Source organism: Mustela lutreola, chromosome 4 (assembly GCF_030435805.1).
Source record: "Mustela lutreola isolate mMusLut2 chromosome 4, mMusLut2.pri, whole genome shotgun sequence".
Taxonomy (NCBI): Eukaryota; Metazoa; Chordata; class Mammalia; order Carnivora; family Mustelidae; genus Mustela; species Mustela lutreola.
This window is the reverse complement of record NC_081293.1, coordinates 63,193,009-63,214,173: the sequence shown is the minus strand read 5'-3', so window position 1 is coordinate 63,214,173 and position 21,165 is coordinate 63,193,009. Positions and strand designations below refer to the sequence as shown.

The 21,165-nt window shown below is 35.4% G+C and overlaps 1 protein-coding gene across 6 annotated transcripts in view; it reads right to left on the bottom strand.

Moving 5' to 3' along the window:
• RTKN2 (rhotekin 2) overlaps window positions 1–21,165 on the bottom strand; it is a 75,363-nt gene that overhangs the window by 19,383 nt on the left and 34,815 nt on the right. For all 6 annotated transcript variants that reach the window (XM_059170151.1, XM_059170153.1, XM_059170148.1 and 3 more), the window contains 3 exons: window positions 15,022–15,116; window positions 3,400–3,506; window positions 2,340–2,471 (listed from right to left, as the gene is read on the bottom strand). In XM_059170151.1, the coding sequence (XP_059026134.1) occupies window positions 2,340–2,471; window positions 3,400–3,506; window positions 15,022–15,116 (334 nt within the window). The remainder of the gene's footprint in view (window positions 1–2,339; window positions 2,472–3,399; window positions 3,507–15,021; window positions 15,117–21,165) is intronic.

The following is a 21,165-nucleotide window of genomic DNA, read 5'->3' as shown; positions in this document are numbered from 1 at the left end:
AGAAAAACAGTGAGCCATATAATTTTACTTACTAGCTAGACAAGTTCTATCTGATCTGTGAGTCTGTTTTTTCACTTATAAAACAGAAATAACATACCTATAAAACAGAGCTGACTTACTGGCTCTGTCTGCCATAAAGGACTGATATGGTAAAATGAATACCTTTAAAAGAGTTTTCAAATAAAATAAATGAATTTTAAAATATCCTTTTTAGATTACATTTTAATTATTTTCAGGATGATTTTTATTCTATTGGGCAACATGTAAGCAAATTCCATTTTTACTACCTAGGTACCTAGTGAAAAACAGTTTAGACAGAATCATCTATGCAGAATTCTTGTCAAAAACATCTACCTGAATCTTATGAAACAATTAGTCAAAAACAGATATGGGGACTGGCATGGACTTCTCCAAAATGTCAATATAATAAAAGACAAAAAAAGAAAAAGAGGCAGTGAGTGATGGGTCCAATTTAGATAAAAAGGAAACAATCAAAATACATGGTGACCAGCTGCCAATTTGTGGTTCCTGATGGGAGTCTGGGATCAAACAATAAACAAACATTAGAAAGAACACTATAGGGACAATTGGGATAATTTGTTGTTTATATTAGATATTATTTTATCGACAGTAGATTTTTTGAGTGTGGTAATAATATTATGGTTATAAAAGAAATGTCCTTGTTTTTAGGAGAAACGCTGTTGAAATATTTTAGGGAAGAAACGTTATGCTGTTTGCTACTTACTTTCAAATGGTTCTGAAAAAAAAAATCTCAAACTACTTAAAGAGAAAGCAAATATGGGAAAATATTAACAACAGCTTAAAAATCCAGGTGAGAAGTATACTGCTGACCATTATTCTATTCTTTCAACTTTTCTGCACATCTGAAATTTTCAAAAGGTAGGGAAAAGTGGATACTGTATAAACAAAACAAAACATTGGCAAGTAATGAAAAAATTATATCACTTTTTCAATAATAAAAATATACTTTCATAAACCTAATTATCTAACCCTAAATAAATTCATCATGTTATAACTTTGATGTTTATTATTTAAGAGTAACAGTAATCTTCCTAATATACAGAACAGATAAATTAAGTTGACTTAATTTAAAGGTCTCACTAAAGAATTTCCGTTAAGAAAAATCAGTATCATTTCTAAAAGCAGGATGGAAACAGACCAAATGTTATTACTGGAAAAGATCAGAGAAATTAACTCAAATCCATATAGATTAGCAAACTAGTATACATATGTTTCTCAGGACATACAACTTTATGTTTTTTCAAAAGATAATTTAAAGTCAAGTAGAACATGTACAATTACAAAAAGAAAAGAACATGTAGTTAACAGATGTGACGACTCATACTTTACCATAGCCTTCAATTCAACCACTCCAAAAGCAAGCAAAGTAAAAGAACTAGAAACAATTAAGTACAAGCTATGGATAGAAAACATGATATTCTGCTCTAGAAATGCCATTAAAGTACTCCAGAGTAGGAATGCCAAAAAGGGTGGGTGGGGGAGGGAGAACAAGGCTTGGATAACAGATGAAGATAAATTTAAGATGATGGGGTAAATGTGTGTGTGTGTGTGTGTGTGTGTGTGTGTGTGTGTTTGCTTTTGTGCATATGTGTGTGGCAGAGGGGGAGGGGTCAGGCTTTCCTGTTTTGACACAAGGATAGACAACTGCCCATCAATCCCATAAGAAAGCAGGAAGTATTCTCAGGAATGTCTTTTCATGGGATCATTTGAATATTAACTACAAAAAGTATCGTCGTAACATGAGCTAACAATTTACGTTTATAATCTCTTAAATAAATTCATGAAAAATTTAAATATTAATGTGAAGTTGCATTCTCTGTTTTAAAACGTGTTCACTGATATAGATTTCCAATTACTTTTTTTTCTTAGGAAATATACAGTACTTCCTTTACCAGATAAGCTCTGAAATGGAAGAAAAACAATAAGATTAATTTATCTTTATGAACTGACCTATTTTTTTAACTTTTTATTTTTATTTTTTTTAAGATTTTACTTATTTATTTGGAAGAGTGAGACAGAGATAGCAAGAGAGAGAGAGCACAAGCAGGAAGGAGAGAGAGAAGCAGGCTCGTCGCTAAGCAGGGAGCCCTACTCAGTGCTCAATTCCAGGATCCTGGGATCATGACCTGAGATGAAAGTAGATGCTTAACCAACTGAACCACCCATGTACTCCTGAACTAATCTATTTTAGCAGCCCTTCTCTTTTATCCATAAAATGGTAACAATGTGAATTGTATAGAAAAGAACAAACTTTACAAAATGTTGTATCTTTATTTTTAAAATAACATTTTATTTACCTTGTTAATGGACACTACCAAAGCTGGTTCCACTTTAGCTTCAATTTCTTGGGGAGAATAAAAGCAATAGAGTTTACCCCCTCTTAAAACACAATACAACCTTCTCCAACTAATTAGGTTTTCTTCCATTTGCTGAAAAAAAATTCAAGAAGCCATTAACCTTAATCATTATTTATCATCATTAAATTCAACAAAATACTTCAATTATTAAAGTTATTAATTAAAAAAAATTTAGATGTGATAGAGTTACCCATTAATTTAGTGTACAGTAAGTCAACAGTTCAAAATCAGAGGAAGTTAATATCACAGAAAGGTTTGAAATTCTCAAAAACATTAAGCAAAATGGAGGCAATAATTACCACATAACTTTTACACACATAAAATCATAAATCAATGCAGTTTTAGAAAAGCTAGTCTATTCAAAATTAGTGCTTAAAATTCCACAGCAATCCATCTAATGATGCAAAAATATATAAAAATAACTCAAAATTCAAAATATAATTTTCCCTTACTATTCTCAGAACACTAGAAAATGTTGACTACCCTTTAAGAATGCAAATTTTCTTTCCACTTAATGGAATCTTTAAAAAAAAGTTATTGATTCACTGAAGCCCATAATTAATTATTTACTGACTATAAATAAGTCTGGTTATAAATAAATCAGGAGTAGGTGGCACAGAGGCAGCTTTGGAAGTCTAGAGACCTAAAACTGTGCCAAAAGCTGTTTGCCAGAAAGGCCTTTCTGTGAAAGGTGTGGAACAGTCCTCATCTGCTTCCACAAGGAGTCCTCTGCAGCTGATTATCCTGTTCCTGCTGTTATGAAGCCGAGGAACCTGGAGAGGTAGCTCCTTAGCCATCAAAACTGCACTGGACCCCTCCCCTTCCCACCTTCTCACCCTCAGCCCCTTCACCCCCCACCCCCATTCTATGTCGAACATGGAGAAAAATATCATTTAAAAGAAGACTTTAAAAAATACTTATTATCGGAAGGCAAAACAATTGCTAGTATATTAAAATCTAGATTGCAGTTATAATTGTACAATATGTAAAGTCCTCCAACCTGCTGATTAAGAAATCCTGCAAATGCATCCTCAGCCATACAAGCTGGCTGTGCGACTAGGCGGCAGCACATGTTGCCATATAAGGGAAGCCAAAATGAAGACTCCTCTATTTAAACAAGATAGAAAATAAAATCCAGTTATAAACATGTTTATTTAAGGTCATTATACATTTTTTTTTCTTTTTGCAATTTTTTTTTTTTTTTGCTTTACGTAAGAACATATGTAAAGGTTCATCCTACTCAAATACCAGTGCCATAGTTCATGACAAAATCAAATATGAGAAAGTAGACAGGATAATATTAAACTGACAGTTTATAAATGCTTTCACCTAGAATAGACATAGAACTTTTAGTTTCTTGATCTCTCATTTGATCTTAAAGTATTTAATCGATGGAGATAGTTCAGGGCATATAAGTAAACTTACCTTATACAAAAAAAAATCTAATAAAATGATTTTTGTACATCAAATTCTACTTTTTGCTCTGATTTTCATTATATTAGCTAGCAAAGTGATCCTCTAAATAAAACATTTCAGAACACAATTTCATGATAATAATTAATAAGCCTTTTGGCTCTTCTTCCCCTTCCCTTACTGAACATTAGGTGGAGCCCACAAAGATGGGCATCTGTGCCTGGGGCTGTGGGAGGAGCTGCAGTGTGCCAGAGCAAGGGGACAGCCAGGCAGGATGAGGGCGAGTAGGAGAGCTGCCAGGCACGAGGTGTCAGAGCCCGAATGGGCTGAGGAAGGTAGATGACCTGGGACAATCTCTCCTCAGGTGTTGCCTGGGGTGGGGGGTCAAGGCCCAAGCAGAATGAGGAGCATCTACATGGTGTGGCTGCCCAGTGTGAGGTATCAGAATCCAAAGGATAAGGAGAGTTTACACATTTGGCAGATGATTCAGCCATGGGAGTCAGAGTTTGAGAGCAGTGAGGACATAATCCATAATTCAGTGACCCAGAACAGTGTGGCAGAGCGCAGTGAGAAGGACATCTGAGAAGAGGCACAGGGCATGGGGTGTCAGAGCACAGGCAGGCTGAGGGGGGGTGTCCACATGGGGCTTAGGAAAGGACAGCCAGGCATGGGAACTTAAATCTTGAGGAAGAACAGGCCTATGTAGGCTGTATAAGCCTCAGCAAGGTAAGGAATGTCCACATGGGGCAAGGGACAACCTAGAATGAGGAGTCAGAGCTCAAGCAAGGAGAAGACAGCATCCATACAGAGGAGATAGAATGGTTGCTTTCAGGAAGACTGATCAAGGAAAATGCATTAAAGGAAATAGAACACCATTTTCTCTCTGTCAGAAAGAGGAGTTTAAAAATGTGTAGAATGAACTCTGCACTGTTGGGATTAGAACTGGAGGCACTGGTGTGGACTCATGGTTTCCAACATACAGATTAAAAAATATAAGACACCATATGCACATAAGAGTAGCTATGTCCACTGAGAGGGCCTGGGGAAAGCAACAGTAGTGCTCTAATACCAATGAGTGGACCTAGAGCACAGACTATGTCTTCTAAATATTATTTCCTTTACAAAAGAACCGGCATTCCTTGGAGAAATAAGTGGTTCCAAGGTTGGGGCTCAGAAAGTACCTGATGAGCCTGAAATATCTTGTTACACCATAAAGCAAGAACTACTCAATGAATGATGAGAATACTATCAAAAAAACATCAGAACCCATCTTGAATGTGCTCCCATTGGCCAAACTGGAGACAATCTGAACCTTATAATAAACAATATCAACAGAATAAAATAGGAAAACATGAGTCCATACTGATATAAATAAATAAATGAGTAAATAAATCAACGAGTAAACTGAAAGGCCAATAAGAAATACACTTACAGAGTTTCAAGACACTCCCCTCTTCCTCACAAAATAGGTATTAATTGCAAATTTTTACAGTAGAGATGGTGGGTAGACACCACACTAATCAAATGTTCAAAGTGAAAATCATAATCAAATTATATGCCATTTGACAGAATGCAATGAGAACTTAGCATCAATTTCTGCCAAAGATGTATATCCTAAATCTCAAGAAAACATCAGACAAACCCAAATTTAAGGACCTTCTACAAAATAACTGACCATGATGTTTAAAAATGTCAAGGTTATAAATGAAAAAAAAAAAAAAAGACCGAAAAACTGGTCCAGTTTAAAAGAAACTGAAAGAAGCATGATAATTAAATGTAATGTATGATTTGGATGGGTCTGCACTGGATCCTTTTGTCATGAAAGACATTATTGGGACAATAAGCAACATTTTAATAGGGTCTCAGGATTAAATGGTTGTAATGTAGTAATATTCATTTCCTGACTTGGTAAGTGGTAGTGATGTAGTCGATGTCCTGTTAGTAGGAAATACATATTAATATATTTAGGGTAATGGAGAACCATGTAAACAACTTGCTTTCATGTATTTTGAGGGGGAAGATCTTGACATTTGACTTGTAACTTTCTGTAAGTTTGCAATTGTTTAAAAAAGTTCAAAGAACATTAAGATATTACTTTCAATGTAGTGTGAGGTAGGCATTGAACCTTCACATTTACATAATTCTGTGTGTTAGGGCATAAATAAAAACTCAATATATGACCCTTTGCCCACCCTTAACCACACAAAAATGATTTTCAAAGTTTTTACTGCATCCCTGTTGGTAATGACTATAAAATGGTTAGCCAATGGCTCTCACTATTACTGACCCAAAAGTCTTAACTCTGGGAAATAAAACTTTTTAGGTAAAAATACTATTATATAATATATAGATGCCATGCCAAGGTTTGGCACATCAGTTACATGAAAAAGACCAGCCTAAATGAAGTATACAAAGTAAAACAAAAAAGTTTTTAACAACCTGCTTGTTCATAATTCTACTATAGAATAGAGCACAACAAATTACCTGGCACTATTAAAATCTTTTTTTATTAATATCTTGGTAAAGCTGCTATCATTCAGAAATAAAGGGTTTGACCTGGGAGAAATAAATGCATAAATACAACAAAGACAATGATTCCAAAACACAGGCATAAATAAATAAATATGTGAGCATCTCCCTTCTTAAAATAGGCAGGAAATGAAATAAAAATTGTATATAAGCAGGCATCTGAGTAATACATCTGAAATCAACTTTGTGATTTGTGAATTTAAAGTTTGAAAGTAAATTTCTTTATATAGCAATCCCAGATTTATGAATGCCTTATGTTCCAAATATCGGTAAGCTTGTTGTATTTAAGTTAGGATGTACTTTCCAAAAAAATAGAATCGTAAATGATGATTAGTTTTTCAGATGAGTTCTTAGAATTTATCCAATCAATAATGTGTCTGGAACCTAAATACCACATGTAACAATGGGCTTCTCTGGTAAAATAAGGTTAGGTTTCATAGCATGCAGAGAAAAAGTTCTTTCCTGAATGCAGTCCTTAAAAAGGGATACTGGGTGTAAAATTCCTTTTTCTACAGACCTCTTACCACATCGCAATCACCTGTCCCTTCTAACCTAGGTTTCTTTACAGTTCAGGACCCCTGTGGAATGAAGCAAAGTCACAGCTGCTTCTCCTGACTTCTGAAAAGAAATATGGCATCTAGGCTAGTCACTTCACTTAGCTGAGTATCAAGTCTTCATTTTTAAAAATACTACCTTCTTAGGTAGGAGGGTTATTGTGAAAACCAAGTTAGATAAAGTTTAAATGGCATCTATCATTATGTCTGTCACACAGTAGCTGCTTCTCGTAATTTCAAATCCAGGGCAGTCTCACTCTCAAAACCACACCCTATCCATTTTCAGAGCTGCTCCATCCTTGTGCAACATATCTAATCAAATTACTTAATTCTTCTTTTCTAACCAAGGCGGCATTAGAACAAGATGAAACAGGAAGTGAAAAAGCAATTTGACTTTTCACTATTTAAAGATTTTATCTAATTCATTTGTAGTTTCAAATGGGGAACAAAATGGTGTTTAAAAATGACAGCAACAACAAAAACAAAACACAGGCAAGGGAAAGAATCCAGATAACATCTCAGTTCCGTGTGAGTCAATCTTCACAATGTGGTTTCATTGTTTTATAAAAAGCATAAAAATTTCTTGATGATAAAGATATCATTTTAGCTTTTCCTTTCAATGATCAAGAATAATAAAACTGAGTTATAAACTTTTAAAAATCTCGTATTTCCACTTGATTTTATAGACACTGACATAACCTTATTTAGGAAAACCCATTGTATTAACATAGATTTAAAGTAATGAATAAATTTGAGGATGGCTTTTTTCTGGATAAAATTGTTTCCTTTAAGTTACAATATTTCTTCTTTTTCAAATAATGACTGATTTCCAAAATTTTAATTTACACACACTCCTAAGAATATACATATATATTACATAAAGAGGCATAGAGGTTACTATTTCTTAAAATTTTTTTCTGTGGAGCCCCCAAGTTTCAAAGTCAACAGTTTTTGGGTGTTGTTATTTTAAGCATAAGTCTTCTCACAGTCTTTAATGTGTTGGTCTGGATTGTGTTTCTCTAAAACAGAGCCATGCTGCACAGTTCCCATGCTGATCTGCCTTATGAGCATTTTATTAAATAAGAATCTAGTAATATCTTACAGAACACTGAAGGCAACTGAGGAATCACTGCTAAATTAATGCTTCCTTTATGAATTGTATTCCTTTCCACAACTTTTCAGATGATTTGGTTGAAAGAATGGAGCTTTTCATATCAATTCCATTATTCACACATCACAGTGTTTTGAGTCTGTAGGTGCTTTAGCAGTCATCATCCCTGACCAGAAAGCAGAACAAGAAGAGCACAGCCTGTCCTGGATTATTTAAACTCTGGCTCATTCACTTGCTAGCTATATGATATAGCATGTTATGTTCTCTATGCTGCAAGTCACCTATCTATAAAATGTAAATGACAGTAAAATGAGGAACTTGTGAAGGTCACAGAGCTAGCCAGTGGTAGGACTAGAATAAGAGTCCAAGGCTGAAGGCTCCACAGTCCAGACTATAAATCATTTCATTGTAATGTTTTTTGATAGATACATCTCACAGATAGTAGGAATGAAAACTGATGTGAAGTGTTTATTTATTTACATTTTGTTGTGATAAGAACACCTAACAGGAGATCTATCTTCTAACCAGATTTCTAGTGCACAATACAGTACTTTTAACAATAGGCAGTAGAACATTGTACAGCAGATCTCTAGGGCTTATCCATCTTGCATACCTGAAATTTTATACCCGTTAATTAGCAACTCCTTCTTGCCCCTGGTAGCTACCATTCTACTCCTGCTTCTTTGACTCTATTTTAGCTACCACATCTAAGTGGAATCAGGCAGTATCTGTCCTTCTGTGACTATTTCAGTTAGCATGATGTCCTCAAGGTGCATTCATGTTGCCACATACTGCAGAATTTTATTCCTTTTTAAGGCTGAATAATATTTCACAGAACAGTGTCTGCTGCATAATAGACCCTCATCATATGATGGCAATATTGATAATTCTAGAGAACTGACACAAATGAAATGATAAACTCCATTTGCCAGATTTTCTGATAAAATTGATAATGCTTATACTATTACAGACTTCAAGGTTTGGGTGATGAGAGGCTAGATTGTTCAGATCAATCTTCCCACTAAAAAGTACTGAAAATGCTAAATCAAATATCTCAAAAAATTTTCCCAGAGCAACAAAGAGGTAACAAGACCATAAGAAGTTACCAGTACAAATATGATAACAAGACCATAAGAAGTTACCACTAAAAAGTACTGAAAATGCTGAATCAAATATCTCAAAAAATTTTCCCAGAGCAACAAAGAGGTAACAAGACCATAAGAAGTTACCAGTACAAATATGATAAATGAGAACGAGTGAGTTAAGTGAGCACAGAAGCTGTGTTTGTCTTGAGAGCATTTGCCAATCCCAGCAAATCTGAATTTATGATTTAATGATCCTGCAAGATAAGGAAGCAGAACAGAAATCAAATTCTAGGGACTGAACAATGTAAGTAGTTAATGGGAGATCCTCCCCATGCTAGGCTCATATCCTGAAGGAATCACCAATGGTAGTGGTGAACAAGAAATAATCCAAGCTCAGGATTCTCAATGCCTAGAAGTGGGGGATAGGACGGGTTCAGAGAAACTCAGACATGATCTTTGGATAAAGCGGGCCTAGACTAATAGTTCCCCCAGGTGCCTGCCAGAAGCAAACAGAAACATTAAGCATCAATTTATTCCTGTATGTAAACTTTAGATTATAATGACAAGTGCATGAAGACATTCAAGGAATTGAGACATCATGAGAACCAGTAGAAAAAGACAACAGAAATAGACCCAGAAAAACATTATATGTCTGAATTATTAGTCATAGACTATAAAACAGGCTATTCACTAAAAACCTAAACAATAATACTGACAATGCATGCAAGAAATACAAAGTTCCCAAGCAAACCTGAAAAAGTCAAAAAGAAACTTCTAGAGCTGGGAAATATAAGAACAGAAATGAAGAACTCTTGGTATATAGGTTTAACTGCAGATCAGACAGAGCTGCAGAGAGAATAAGGGAAATAGAAGATAGTTCATAAAACAACCCAGAAAAGCATTAAAGACAGACTAAAAGACGAAAAATACATCACAAAGAGTAAGAAACATAGATGATAAAGCCAGAAAGATGGACAGGTTTAACAGGAATGCTAGGAGAAAAGCAATAGAATGGAACAGAGGCTCTCTGAATAGAAAAGTGAGATTTTTGTCCAGAACTAACGAAGACACCAATCAGTAATTTTAAGAAGTTAAAGGAGTTGCCTCTTTATTTTGTTGACTGTTTCCTTTGCTGTGCAGAAGCTTTTGATCTTGATGAAGTCCCAAAAGTTCATTTTTGTTTTTGTTTCCTTTGCCTTTGGAGACATATCTTGAAAGAAGTTGCTGTGGCTGATATCGAAGAGGTTACTGCCTATGCTCTCCTCTAGGATTCTGATGGATTCCTGTTTCGTGTTGAGGTCTTTTATCCATTTCAAGTTTATCTTTGTGTACGGTGTAAGAGAATGGTCGAGTTTCATTCTTCTACATATAGCTGTCCAGTTTTCCCAGAACCATTTATTGAAAAGACTGTCTTTTTTTCCACTGTATATTTTTTCCTGTTTTGTCGAAGATTATTTGACCATAGAGTTGAGGGTCCATATCTGGGCTCTCTACTCTGTTCCACTGGTCTATGGGTCTGTTTTTATGCCAGTACCATGCTGTCTTGGTGATCACAGCTTTGTAGTAAAGCTTGAAATCAGGTAACGTTGTTTTTGTTTTTCAACATTTCCTTAGTTATCGGGGTCTCTTCTGATTCCACACAAATTTTAGGATTATTTGCTCTAGCTCTTTGAAAAATACTGGTGGAATTTTGATCAGAATGGCATTAAAAGTATAGATTGCTCTAGACAGTATAGACATTTTAACAATGTTTATTCTTCCGATCCAAGATCATGGAATGGTCTTCCACCTTTTTTGTGTCTTCTTCAATTTCTTTCATGAGTGTTCTGTAGTTCCTTGAGTACAGATCCTTTGCCTCTTTGGTTAGGTTTATTCCCAGGTATCTTATGGTTCTTGGTGCTATAGTAAATGGAATCGATTCTTTAATTTCCCTTTCTGTATTTTGGGAGAAGATATTTGCAGATGACACTACAGTCAAAAGGTTGATATCCAGGATCTATAAAGAACTCCTCAAACTCAACACACACAAAACAGACAATCTCATCAAAAAATGGGCAGAAGATATGAACAGACACTTCTCCAATGAAGACATACAAATGGCTATCAGACACATGAAAAAATGTTCAACATCACTAGCCATCAGGGAGATACCACCTTACACCAGTTAGAATGGCCAAAATTAGCAAGACAGGAAACAACATGTATTGGAGAGGATGTGGAGAAAGGGGAACCCTATTACACTGTTGGTGGGAATGCAAGATGGTGCAGCCACTTTGGAGTGGAGGTTCCTCAAGAAATTAAAAATAGAGCTTCCCTATGATCCTGCAATTGCACTACTGGGTATTTACCCAAAGATACAGATGTAGTGAAAAGAAGGGCCATCTGTACCCCCAGTGTTTATAGCAGCAATGGCCACGGTCACCAAACTATGGAAAGAACCAAGATGCCCTTCAACAGATGAATGGATAAGGAAGATGTGGTCCATATACACTATGGAGTATTATGCCTCCATCAGAAAGGATGAATACCCAACTTTTGTAGCACCATGGATGGGACTGGAAGAGATTATGCTGAGTGAAATAAGTCAAGCAGAGACAGTCAATTATCATATGGTTTCACTTATTTGGGGAGCATAACAAATAACATGGAGGACAAGGGGAGATGGAGAGAAGAAGGAAGTTGAGGGAAATTGGAAGGGGAGGTGAACCATGAGAGACTATGGAATCTGAAAAACAATCTGAGGGTTTTGAAGGGGTGAGGGGTGGGAGGTTGGGGGAAGGAGGTGGTGGGTATTGATTGGAGAGGGCACGGATTGCATGGACCACTGGGTGTGGTGCAAAAACAAGGAATACTGTTACGCTGATGAGAAATAAAAAATTAAAAAATAAATTAAAAAAAAAAAAGAAGTTAAAGGAGTTCCGAAAGCAGCATAAATGAAATTAAATTCCATACCTACATCATAATGAAACTTCAGAAAACCAACGACAAAGAGAAAATAAAGTGCCTTCCCAGAAGGAACACACTGACAAATGATCTTCACCAGCTAGTAAAAGAAGCCAGAAGACAGTACAATTATATCTTTAATATTCAAAAAGAAAAAAAATTGAAACTGCCAAAATCCTATATCTTGTAAAAGATGCCTTTCAAGAATGAAGCAAAATAGAGTCATCTTCAGACAAACACAAGAACAAAAAAGTATGATACCAGTGGAACACACTAAAAGAAATTTTAAGGCTTATACTTTGAACATAAGGAAAGTGATTATCACATGTGAGATATAAGGTACAAATGATACACAGAAATTTATGGATAAATCTAAATAAATGTAAAATGTATAAGACATTTTGTGAAATTTAAAAATTAAATAGAATTATATAACAATAGTACACAGGTCAGAGAAATGGAGTTTAACTGTTTGAAAGTCCCTGCATTGTCTAAGAAAAGAGTAAAACTATCTTTTAATTTCAGGCTTTAATAGGTATGATTAATGACATTTCTAGCAGTAATTTCTTAAAGATGAGAAAAAGAATTATAACTTTACTTTGAACAAGGAAAAAGTGAAAATGATAAAATTATCAATCCTTGAAAAGGCAACAAAGAACAGAAAAACACATGCAAGATCAATAGCAAACACAGGATATGATGGTAGATTTAAGCCCAAATATTTAATATCATATAATATAGCTTATGAACTTTTTGATATCAAATGTAAAATGACTAAATGTTCCATTAAAAACACAAATATTGTCAAACTGGATAAAAACTAAAATCCAACATTGGGGAGGGTATGTGCTTTGGTGAGTGCTGATTCACAGACCTGTACACCTGGGGATAAAAATACATGTATATAAAAAATTAAAAATTAAAAAAAAACTCAAAAAAACCCCCACTAAAATCCAGTATATAATCCTCTTTGACGAGGCATGTCTACAATATAAAAATAAGTACAGTTTAAGGTAAAATGGAGGTAAAAGAGTGGAAGAAAATTGTTTATCAGCAGCTCGTGGGTGGCTCAGTTGGTTAAGTGTCCAATTCTTGATTTCAGCTCAGGTCTTGACCTCAGAGTTGTGAGTTCAAGCCTGATGTTGGGCTCCAGTGTGGCACCCTCTTAAAAAAACATTGTGTGTATCAAATAGCAAAGGCTCAAATAATAAAAAATAGCTGTAACTGTGAGAACTAGAAAACTCTACAATCACAGCAGATTTTATCACATCTCTCATAGTAATATATAGAGTATATAGACTATAATAATTATTTCTAACAAATAATTGGAATATATAGAACAGATCACTGAATAAAAACACTAACAAAACTACTGCAAGAATGATAATAAAAAGACAAGAGAATGTACAAAAAGCCAGTATCAAATAGAAAGAAGGGATATCACTATAGATGCTGAGGAAATTCAATAAAGCTATCATTAAGAAGTTAATACTTATGAAACTCAAATTTTTATTTTATGTTTTATTTTATTTATTTATTTATTTTTTTGAGAGAGAGAGAGAGACAGAACATGCACATGAGAGAGAGAGCATGCACATGTCCAAGTGTTTGGAGGAATGGAGAGAGAGACTTTTAAGTAGGCTCCATGCTCAGCAAGGAGGCCAACACAGGGCTCCATCTCACAACGCTGAGATCATGACCTGAGCCAAAATCAAGAGTTGGATGCTTAACTGACTCAGACACCCATGTTCCCTAATGAATCTCAAAAGAACCAAAGAACCTTATAACTATTAAAAATAATTGAATAAAAGATAAATAATAGCGATACAACCATACAATGAAATACTATAAGCAGTATAGTATATATATAGTATATACTGCATATACGGAATGAACAAAAACCAAGTTGCTAAGGAGACATAATGTGATTTTATCCATATAAAGTTCAAACCAGAAAAAATTATTTAGAGAAGCACACATAGGTGGTAAAACCAAAAATAAACGCATGAAAGTGAATACCATAAAAACTGGGACCCATTTATACCTAGAATAATTGAGAAGTAATATTGACAATGTTCTTTCTTGACATGAAGGTAGTTATGCATATATTCATCTCAAAATTATTTGTTACATTGTACATTCATATTTTAAGAACTTTTCTGTACTTTTAATGTAATTTTTAGAGCAAAACTTTAAAAATATTTTTGTAAAATCATCTATTTCATCAGTGTGGAGCCACCCATCTTTATAACCATAAGTACAAAGTAAGGTTATACAAAATTTTATGTATTCTGCTTCAGAAAATGGACAAGAATAAATGACCCAAATTATATTTCTAAACTACTCTGCTATCACCACTCTGTATTTTTTCTCATAAGTAACATAATCTGGGAAAATGGAGAATGCTCATGTTAAATTTTACAAACCTTTCTAATTACTTAGCTCCCTTCTTCAACTTGTTATATTATTTTTTTTGGATAAACTACAACTACCAGTATCATCCAGAAAGAAAAGGGTTCAGATTAAAAATAATTGAATAAAAGATAAATAATAGCGATACAACAATACAATGAAATACTATAAGCAATATAGTGTGTGTATATATATATACATATACACTCTTACATCCTCTGTTTCTACCAATAGGAGGTTTGGCTTCCTCAATTTCAACTTTAAAAATAAAACAGGTCTTTGCCAACTAGAGGGGTGGTAAAGTAATCAATTTCAAGTCAAAGACAAAAATTCAGAATACAGAAAACCTTTCTGTCCTCACTAAGTTAGCCTCACAAACAAATCTCTGGAAAATGGAATGGAAAAAGGAAAATTTTTTTTTCTCATTTTGGGGAACAGGATAGAAAGAACGCATGCCTATATTATTTAAGCCAACATCCGCTTCAGAGGAGCATATTTAAATTAGAAATTATTACTTTCTTCACATTACCTATTAACATAACATATGTAATAAGTAAAATATAGACGGTACTCACCATTTCCATTAATAGACAGATTATGGGTCTTGAAGCTATCCTCAGCACTTTCCAAGGTCAAAGTAGTATGAGCTAGCAAATTATACTTTGCAGCACTAGTAATAGGGAAAAATAAGACATACTTTGAGTATTTTCGTATATTTCCTACCTCATAAAACATTTAGATGTTCAATAACAGAAAATAAACAACCTGATTAAAAAACAGGCTAAGGTCTTGAATAGACATTTCTCCAAAGAAGATACAAAGATGGCCAATAAAAACATGAAAAATGCTCAAGATCATGAATCATTAGGAAAATGCAAATCAAAACCACGAATGGGGCTCCTGGGTGGCTCAGTCAGTTGAACGTGTGACTCCCAGCCTCAGCTCAGGTCATTATCAGGATTGTTAGATTGCGCCCCACATCCAGCTCTGTGTTCAGCATAAAGTCTGCCTGAGATTCTCTCTATGGCTCTCCCTCTCCTCTCCCCACTTCATGGGCGCACATGTGCTCTTTCTCTCTCTCTCAAATAAATAAATATTTTAACTTAAAATAAAAAAATACAATTACACCACTTCACATCCATTAGGATGGCTTTTATTAATTAAAGAAAAAAACAACAGAAAATAAGTGTTGGCTAGACTGGGGACAAATTTGTAACACTGTGCATTGCTAATGAGAAAGTAAAATGTTGCAGTCACTATGGAAAATGTACAGTGGTTCCTCAAAAAATTAGAAATAAGGGTGCCTGGGTGGCTCAGTGGGTTAAAGCTTCTGCCTTCGGCTCAGGTCATGATCCCAGAGTCTTGGGATCGAGCCCCCGCATCGGGCTCTCTGCTCAGCAGGGAGCCTGCTTCCTCCTCTTTCTCTGTCTGCCTCTCTGTCTACTTGTGATCTCTGTCAAATAAATAAATAAAATCTTAAAAAAAAAATAAAAATAAACAAATAAATAAAAATAAAAAATTAGAAATAGAATTACCATATGATTCAGCAATTCCACTTCTGGATATATACCCCAAAGAATTTAAAGTAGTGACTCAAAGGGATATGTGTACACCTGTATGAATAGCAGCATTACTCACAACGCACAAGAGCCAAACAGCAGAAGAAGGTCAACTGTCCATTCAAAGGATGAAAGGATAAATAAAATGTGGTATATACATACAATAGAGTATTCTTCAGCCTTAAAAGGGAAGGAAATTCTGACACAGACTACAATACAAATTAACCTTCAAGACCTTACACTAAGTGAAATAAACCAATTACGAAAGGACAAATACTGCTTGATTCCATGTGTAAAGTCCGTGGAGTAGTCTAATTCGTAGAAACAAAAAGTCGAGTTGAAGGTTGCCAATGGTTGCGTGGCAGGGTAGCAGGATGTTATTTTTTATTGGGCATAGAATTTCAGTTTGTAAAGATAAAACCGTTCTGGGGATGGGTGATGAAGATAGTTGCACAATACTGTGAATGTATTAAATGGCACTGAACTATACACTTAAAAATGGTTACAATCATAAATTTTATATATTTAACCATAATTTAAAAATGAAGAAAAACCACATTTAGATGTTGTAGATGACAGATTATAAATATAAATGAATTATCAACCTCGTATGTTTATCTCTTTATGCTATTTTATCTTAAGAAAATCTGCAAGTTATTTGCCTTAACTCATAGATGTTTCTCTGAATGGTCTCCATTCATTCAAAAATATTAACAGAACACCTAACATATGCCAAGTTCTATGCAAGGTGATGGGCACTTTGGTAAACAAGACTCAGTATTATATTCTGATGTAAGGGGGAGAGAGAAAAGGTAAGCAGAGTGATAAATTAAATAGTGGTATTTGTAAGTTATAATGCAACCTTTTCTATGAAGCAAAGGGGATAAGAAAACTGAGGACCTGTTAAGCAGGAGAAACAGGAAAGGACTATCTAAGGGGTAATGGTGACGCTCTCATAAGAAGATGGAATCAAGCAAAGAATGTGGGAAGACATTCCAAGCAGAGAAGGCTGAAAGTAGAGCAGTGTGGCTGGAGTATAGGGAGCAAGTGGGAAACACCACCTTAGGACACAAGGTCAGAGATAAAGGCAGGAATTAGGTCCTCGAACTTTGCTGGAAACCTTGGAGAAAGAGTGGATTTGATTCCAAGCATAATGAAGTCATTGGAGAAAGTTAATAAGAAGATAGTGATGGGATCTGATTCATAATTACTTCCTGGGAGTAAGAATGAATCTTCTTCTGGTTTACCAACTTCAAAGATTTGGAGTTTTCACATTCATCATATGGAAAAATGGAGGACTTCATTACTAATTCCATTTTTTTCATGATAATCCCCTTTATGCTACTTGTGTTAAAATAGCACTCTTGCCAAAGTATCTAAAAATTCTGAGGTTAAATTTCATATCCTGGTACTCTGTGGTGATTAAAAAGTGAACTTTCATTCAATAATAATTCTATTTTCTGGGACGCCTGGGTGGCTCAGTGGGTTAAAGCCTCTGCCTTCAGCTCAGGTTATGATCCCAGTGTCCTGGGATCAAGCCCTGCGTCGGGCTCTCTGCTCAGCGGGGAGCCTTGCTTCCTCCTCTGGCTCTGCCTGTGTCTCTGCCTACTTGTGATCTGTCAAATAAATAAATAAAATCTTTAAAAATAATAATAGTAATAATAATTCTATTTTCTGAGCTAGTAATCTTGATTTCAAGAATTTTTCTTGGTTTTATTTATTTTCCAAATTAGTAAAACCTCAGCATTCAAAACATCAGATGTTTGAACATTGTTTTAAGCATGTTAAAATGTGACAGGAATATAGACAGAGAAGACAGACAAGGAAAAGTTTGATGGGAATTTTTATTAATTGTGCCAAGTGATGTGTTTCATAAACCTCCTTTGTCTCATACTAAATCTTTACTAGAATCTCTACTACAAAGAAAAGTATGTATACATATAGTAACTGTGCAATGCATACTCCACAGAATGTTACTCCCTTGGAGAACACCTGTTCTCCAAGGGAGTATTGAGAAATAATGGAAATACTTTACTGTGTAAGTACAGCATGATGCTCTGATTTATCTTGCCTTTTAATATATAACTACCATAGACTAGAGATATCTCTCAATACCCAGTGACTTTTATCAATGTTTATGTAGGGAAATTTATGTTTCTGTCTCCAAAACTCAACAAAATATTTTTAACAAAGTGATGTATGACTAAATTTCAAGCTACAGCCTGAATACAACTGGTATACTATCAGAGTTCTATGCAGACTTCTGGAAAGTTTACTAAGCACCAGAAAATCTCCACTGTTGCAAGAGCTAATAGGCACCAGCCTCATACTCAATGTGGGCCAGTCTCTGCTATTACTCACTTAGCCTGGGTTTCTATAGTTAGCTCTTACTTTTCCCTAGTGTTATACAATGAGTCCCCCCCACCCCGCAAAAAAGTTGAGAAAGTATTAATGAAAATTGTGGAGAAAAAATTCAAAGCAACTGAGCATAGCAATTACAATGGAAGAGCAAATATGATTACATACAAAGGGCCTACTAATAACCACGGTCTGGTGATGAGGGCCTAATATGTTAAGTATTATCTCAACACGATAATTTGTCCCTGATATATAAGTTTTACAGAACTACATTGTAACTTTTCACACGTAAAATAAAGAAGATTAGGCTCCCTAATCTTCTGCATTTCAGGGCAGTGTATTATCTTCAGGAACAGGTGATTGTCAACAAGCAGGGAAGTGATGCGAGAGAGAGATGCTAGGTGTGTGTGACAAACCACAAGCCCGATGTGGCTAGAGTATGATGTAGGAGACGGAGAGATGTCCCAAATGTAAGTAAGAGGCAGACCCTGCACATGGCAGTGCTTTGTGAGGCATACTAAGGACAACAGATTTTCTTGTGAGTGAGATGGGAACAAATGGTAGGTTGAAGCAGAGGCATGCGCTATGATGTAACTTGTATTTTTAAACAATTCCTCTGGCTGCCATGTGCAGAACAGACCACCGGGGGTAAGAGTGAAAATGGACATCAACTAGAAAGTTTCTAGTTGATGACTAGATGACTAGATGACTGCAGGTCAAAGAGCTGATGCAGACCTGGAATAGAGTGGTAGCTTTACGGTAAGCTAGGGAGAAGAAACAAGATTCTTGATATATTCTTGAAGTTGACCCAATGTGGACATGGGAGGTGGGAAAAAAAAAAAAGGCCTGAAAACAACTCCAAGGTTTTTGGCCTAAGCAACCAGAAAAATGGAATACTTATTACACTGCAGTGAGGCTGACAGAAGAATAGATATGGGAAATTGGGAAATATGAATTTAGTTGTGGACAAGTCAAATTTAAAATTGTTCTAGATATCTAGATAGGTTGTAAGGTAGGCAGCTGGACAATATCTGGAGTTAAGAGAAGAAAAAGTATAGAAGAATTAAATTTGGGAGTTACCAGTGTATAAATGAAATTTAATTAAAGTTAGAAAGTTAAGTGAAGTCCAAGGACTGAAAAATGAGACACACTTCATCATTAGAGATCAAGTTGAAGAGCAATGAACAAAGGAGGCAGGTGAGAAATAGTCAGAGGTAGTGGGAAAACCAGGGAGGTGGATCCTAGAAGGGAAGTTAACAGAAATGGTCCAAGGAGAGAGTAAGAGGAGAGGAAGTAGAGGTAAGGAATACAGAAAACTTTTCTACAAAGGGTAGCTCTCAAATGGGGCAGTACAGATGGGAGTTATTTCAGCATGCTTTGTGTTGGTAGCAATGATGCAGTTAAAAAACGACAATAAAAAAAAATTGATGATGGGGTGTAGGGGATATGCACAGGAGCTTGCTTCTAAGTCATGCAGAAGATGGGATCCAGTGTACAAGAAGGTGGCGTTAGATGGGACAGAGTTCCCAAGAAAAGAAAGCAGCAAATAAACATACAGATGTGGACAGGCTTATAGATTTGGCTGATGAAGATATGTAAGTTCTCTCCTGATTGCTTTAGTAGGATCAGTGATAGGTGAAACAAAGTCATCAGCTTTGAATAAGGAGTAGAGAAGAGGGGGAAATCGGAGTTTTTAGAAGAGACAGTAATATGATGTGAAATACCTTCCCTGAAGAGAGGCAAATTGGAAGGCTATGGAAACTCAGTGGGATTGCTGTCATACTGAGAACTTACTTAAGGTTAGTGATCATGTGTCTAAAGGGAGACCAGTAACTGTGACTCTTTATCTCCAGCTTCCTCATCTATTTCTCATGAGTGCAGGTGCAGAGGAGCACAAAGGAGGATTTAACCAAGGCTGGAGTTTTTCCAAGGTAAGTATGACAACAAGAAAAAGGCTAGGAAAGAATAAAGTGGTTAATCATGGAGTCAAATCTAAATTCGAGTCAGAATGCTAAAGGGAGCAAGCTGGAAATGTGTGAGGCAGTGGATAGAGGGATACCAGCTAACAAGATGGTAGAGGGTGTGCAATTATTTGTCACAAGGTCTAGGGCACAACTATAGAGTGGAGGACTGGAATAGGCAGAAGGACAAAATCACTGGAGATGGGGGGTCATGAAACTGAGAGGTCAAAGTATTAGATGAATAGACTACATGTCTTTTTAAGTCCATCAAGAAAAATACCTGAAATAGTGGGAGGCCGGGAAAGGGAGAGAAAGAGAATAAAGATACTTTTTATTTTTCGGAATGACACGGTAATTTATTCTTAGTAACTACTAAAAACATTTGCGTATTCTTCACTTCAGGAATAGCATCAATTCAATACATAGTATAATATAAAATACTGCCATTAGTGTGCACAGAAAGCAGCTGGTTATAAGCTGTGCCTTTACACCAAGCGCACTGGGGAGGTGGCATGTTCAGAAAGCAACTCCCGTATAACGGAACAGGCTAAAATCATGTGATGAATGAGGTGTATATTTGAATTTTTTCTCAGGCCTTAAGAAACAATTGTGACTAAGGCATCTCTTCCTCAGCTACTTTTAGGTAAACACGGAGCATATTTGCCTTTATTTTCAATAAGTGATGCATCTGATAATAACAAGCTGAAGAAAGTTATTAATAACTTCTAAGGATGATTAAATAAGCTATGATTAACAAAAAAGTAAGTAAATAAACTATGATAGAGCCGAATGATAATGTGGTCATTAACATAATTATGTGAAGACTCTATAATAACTGTAG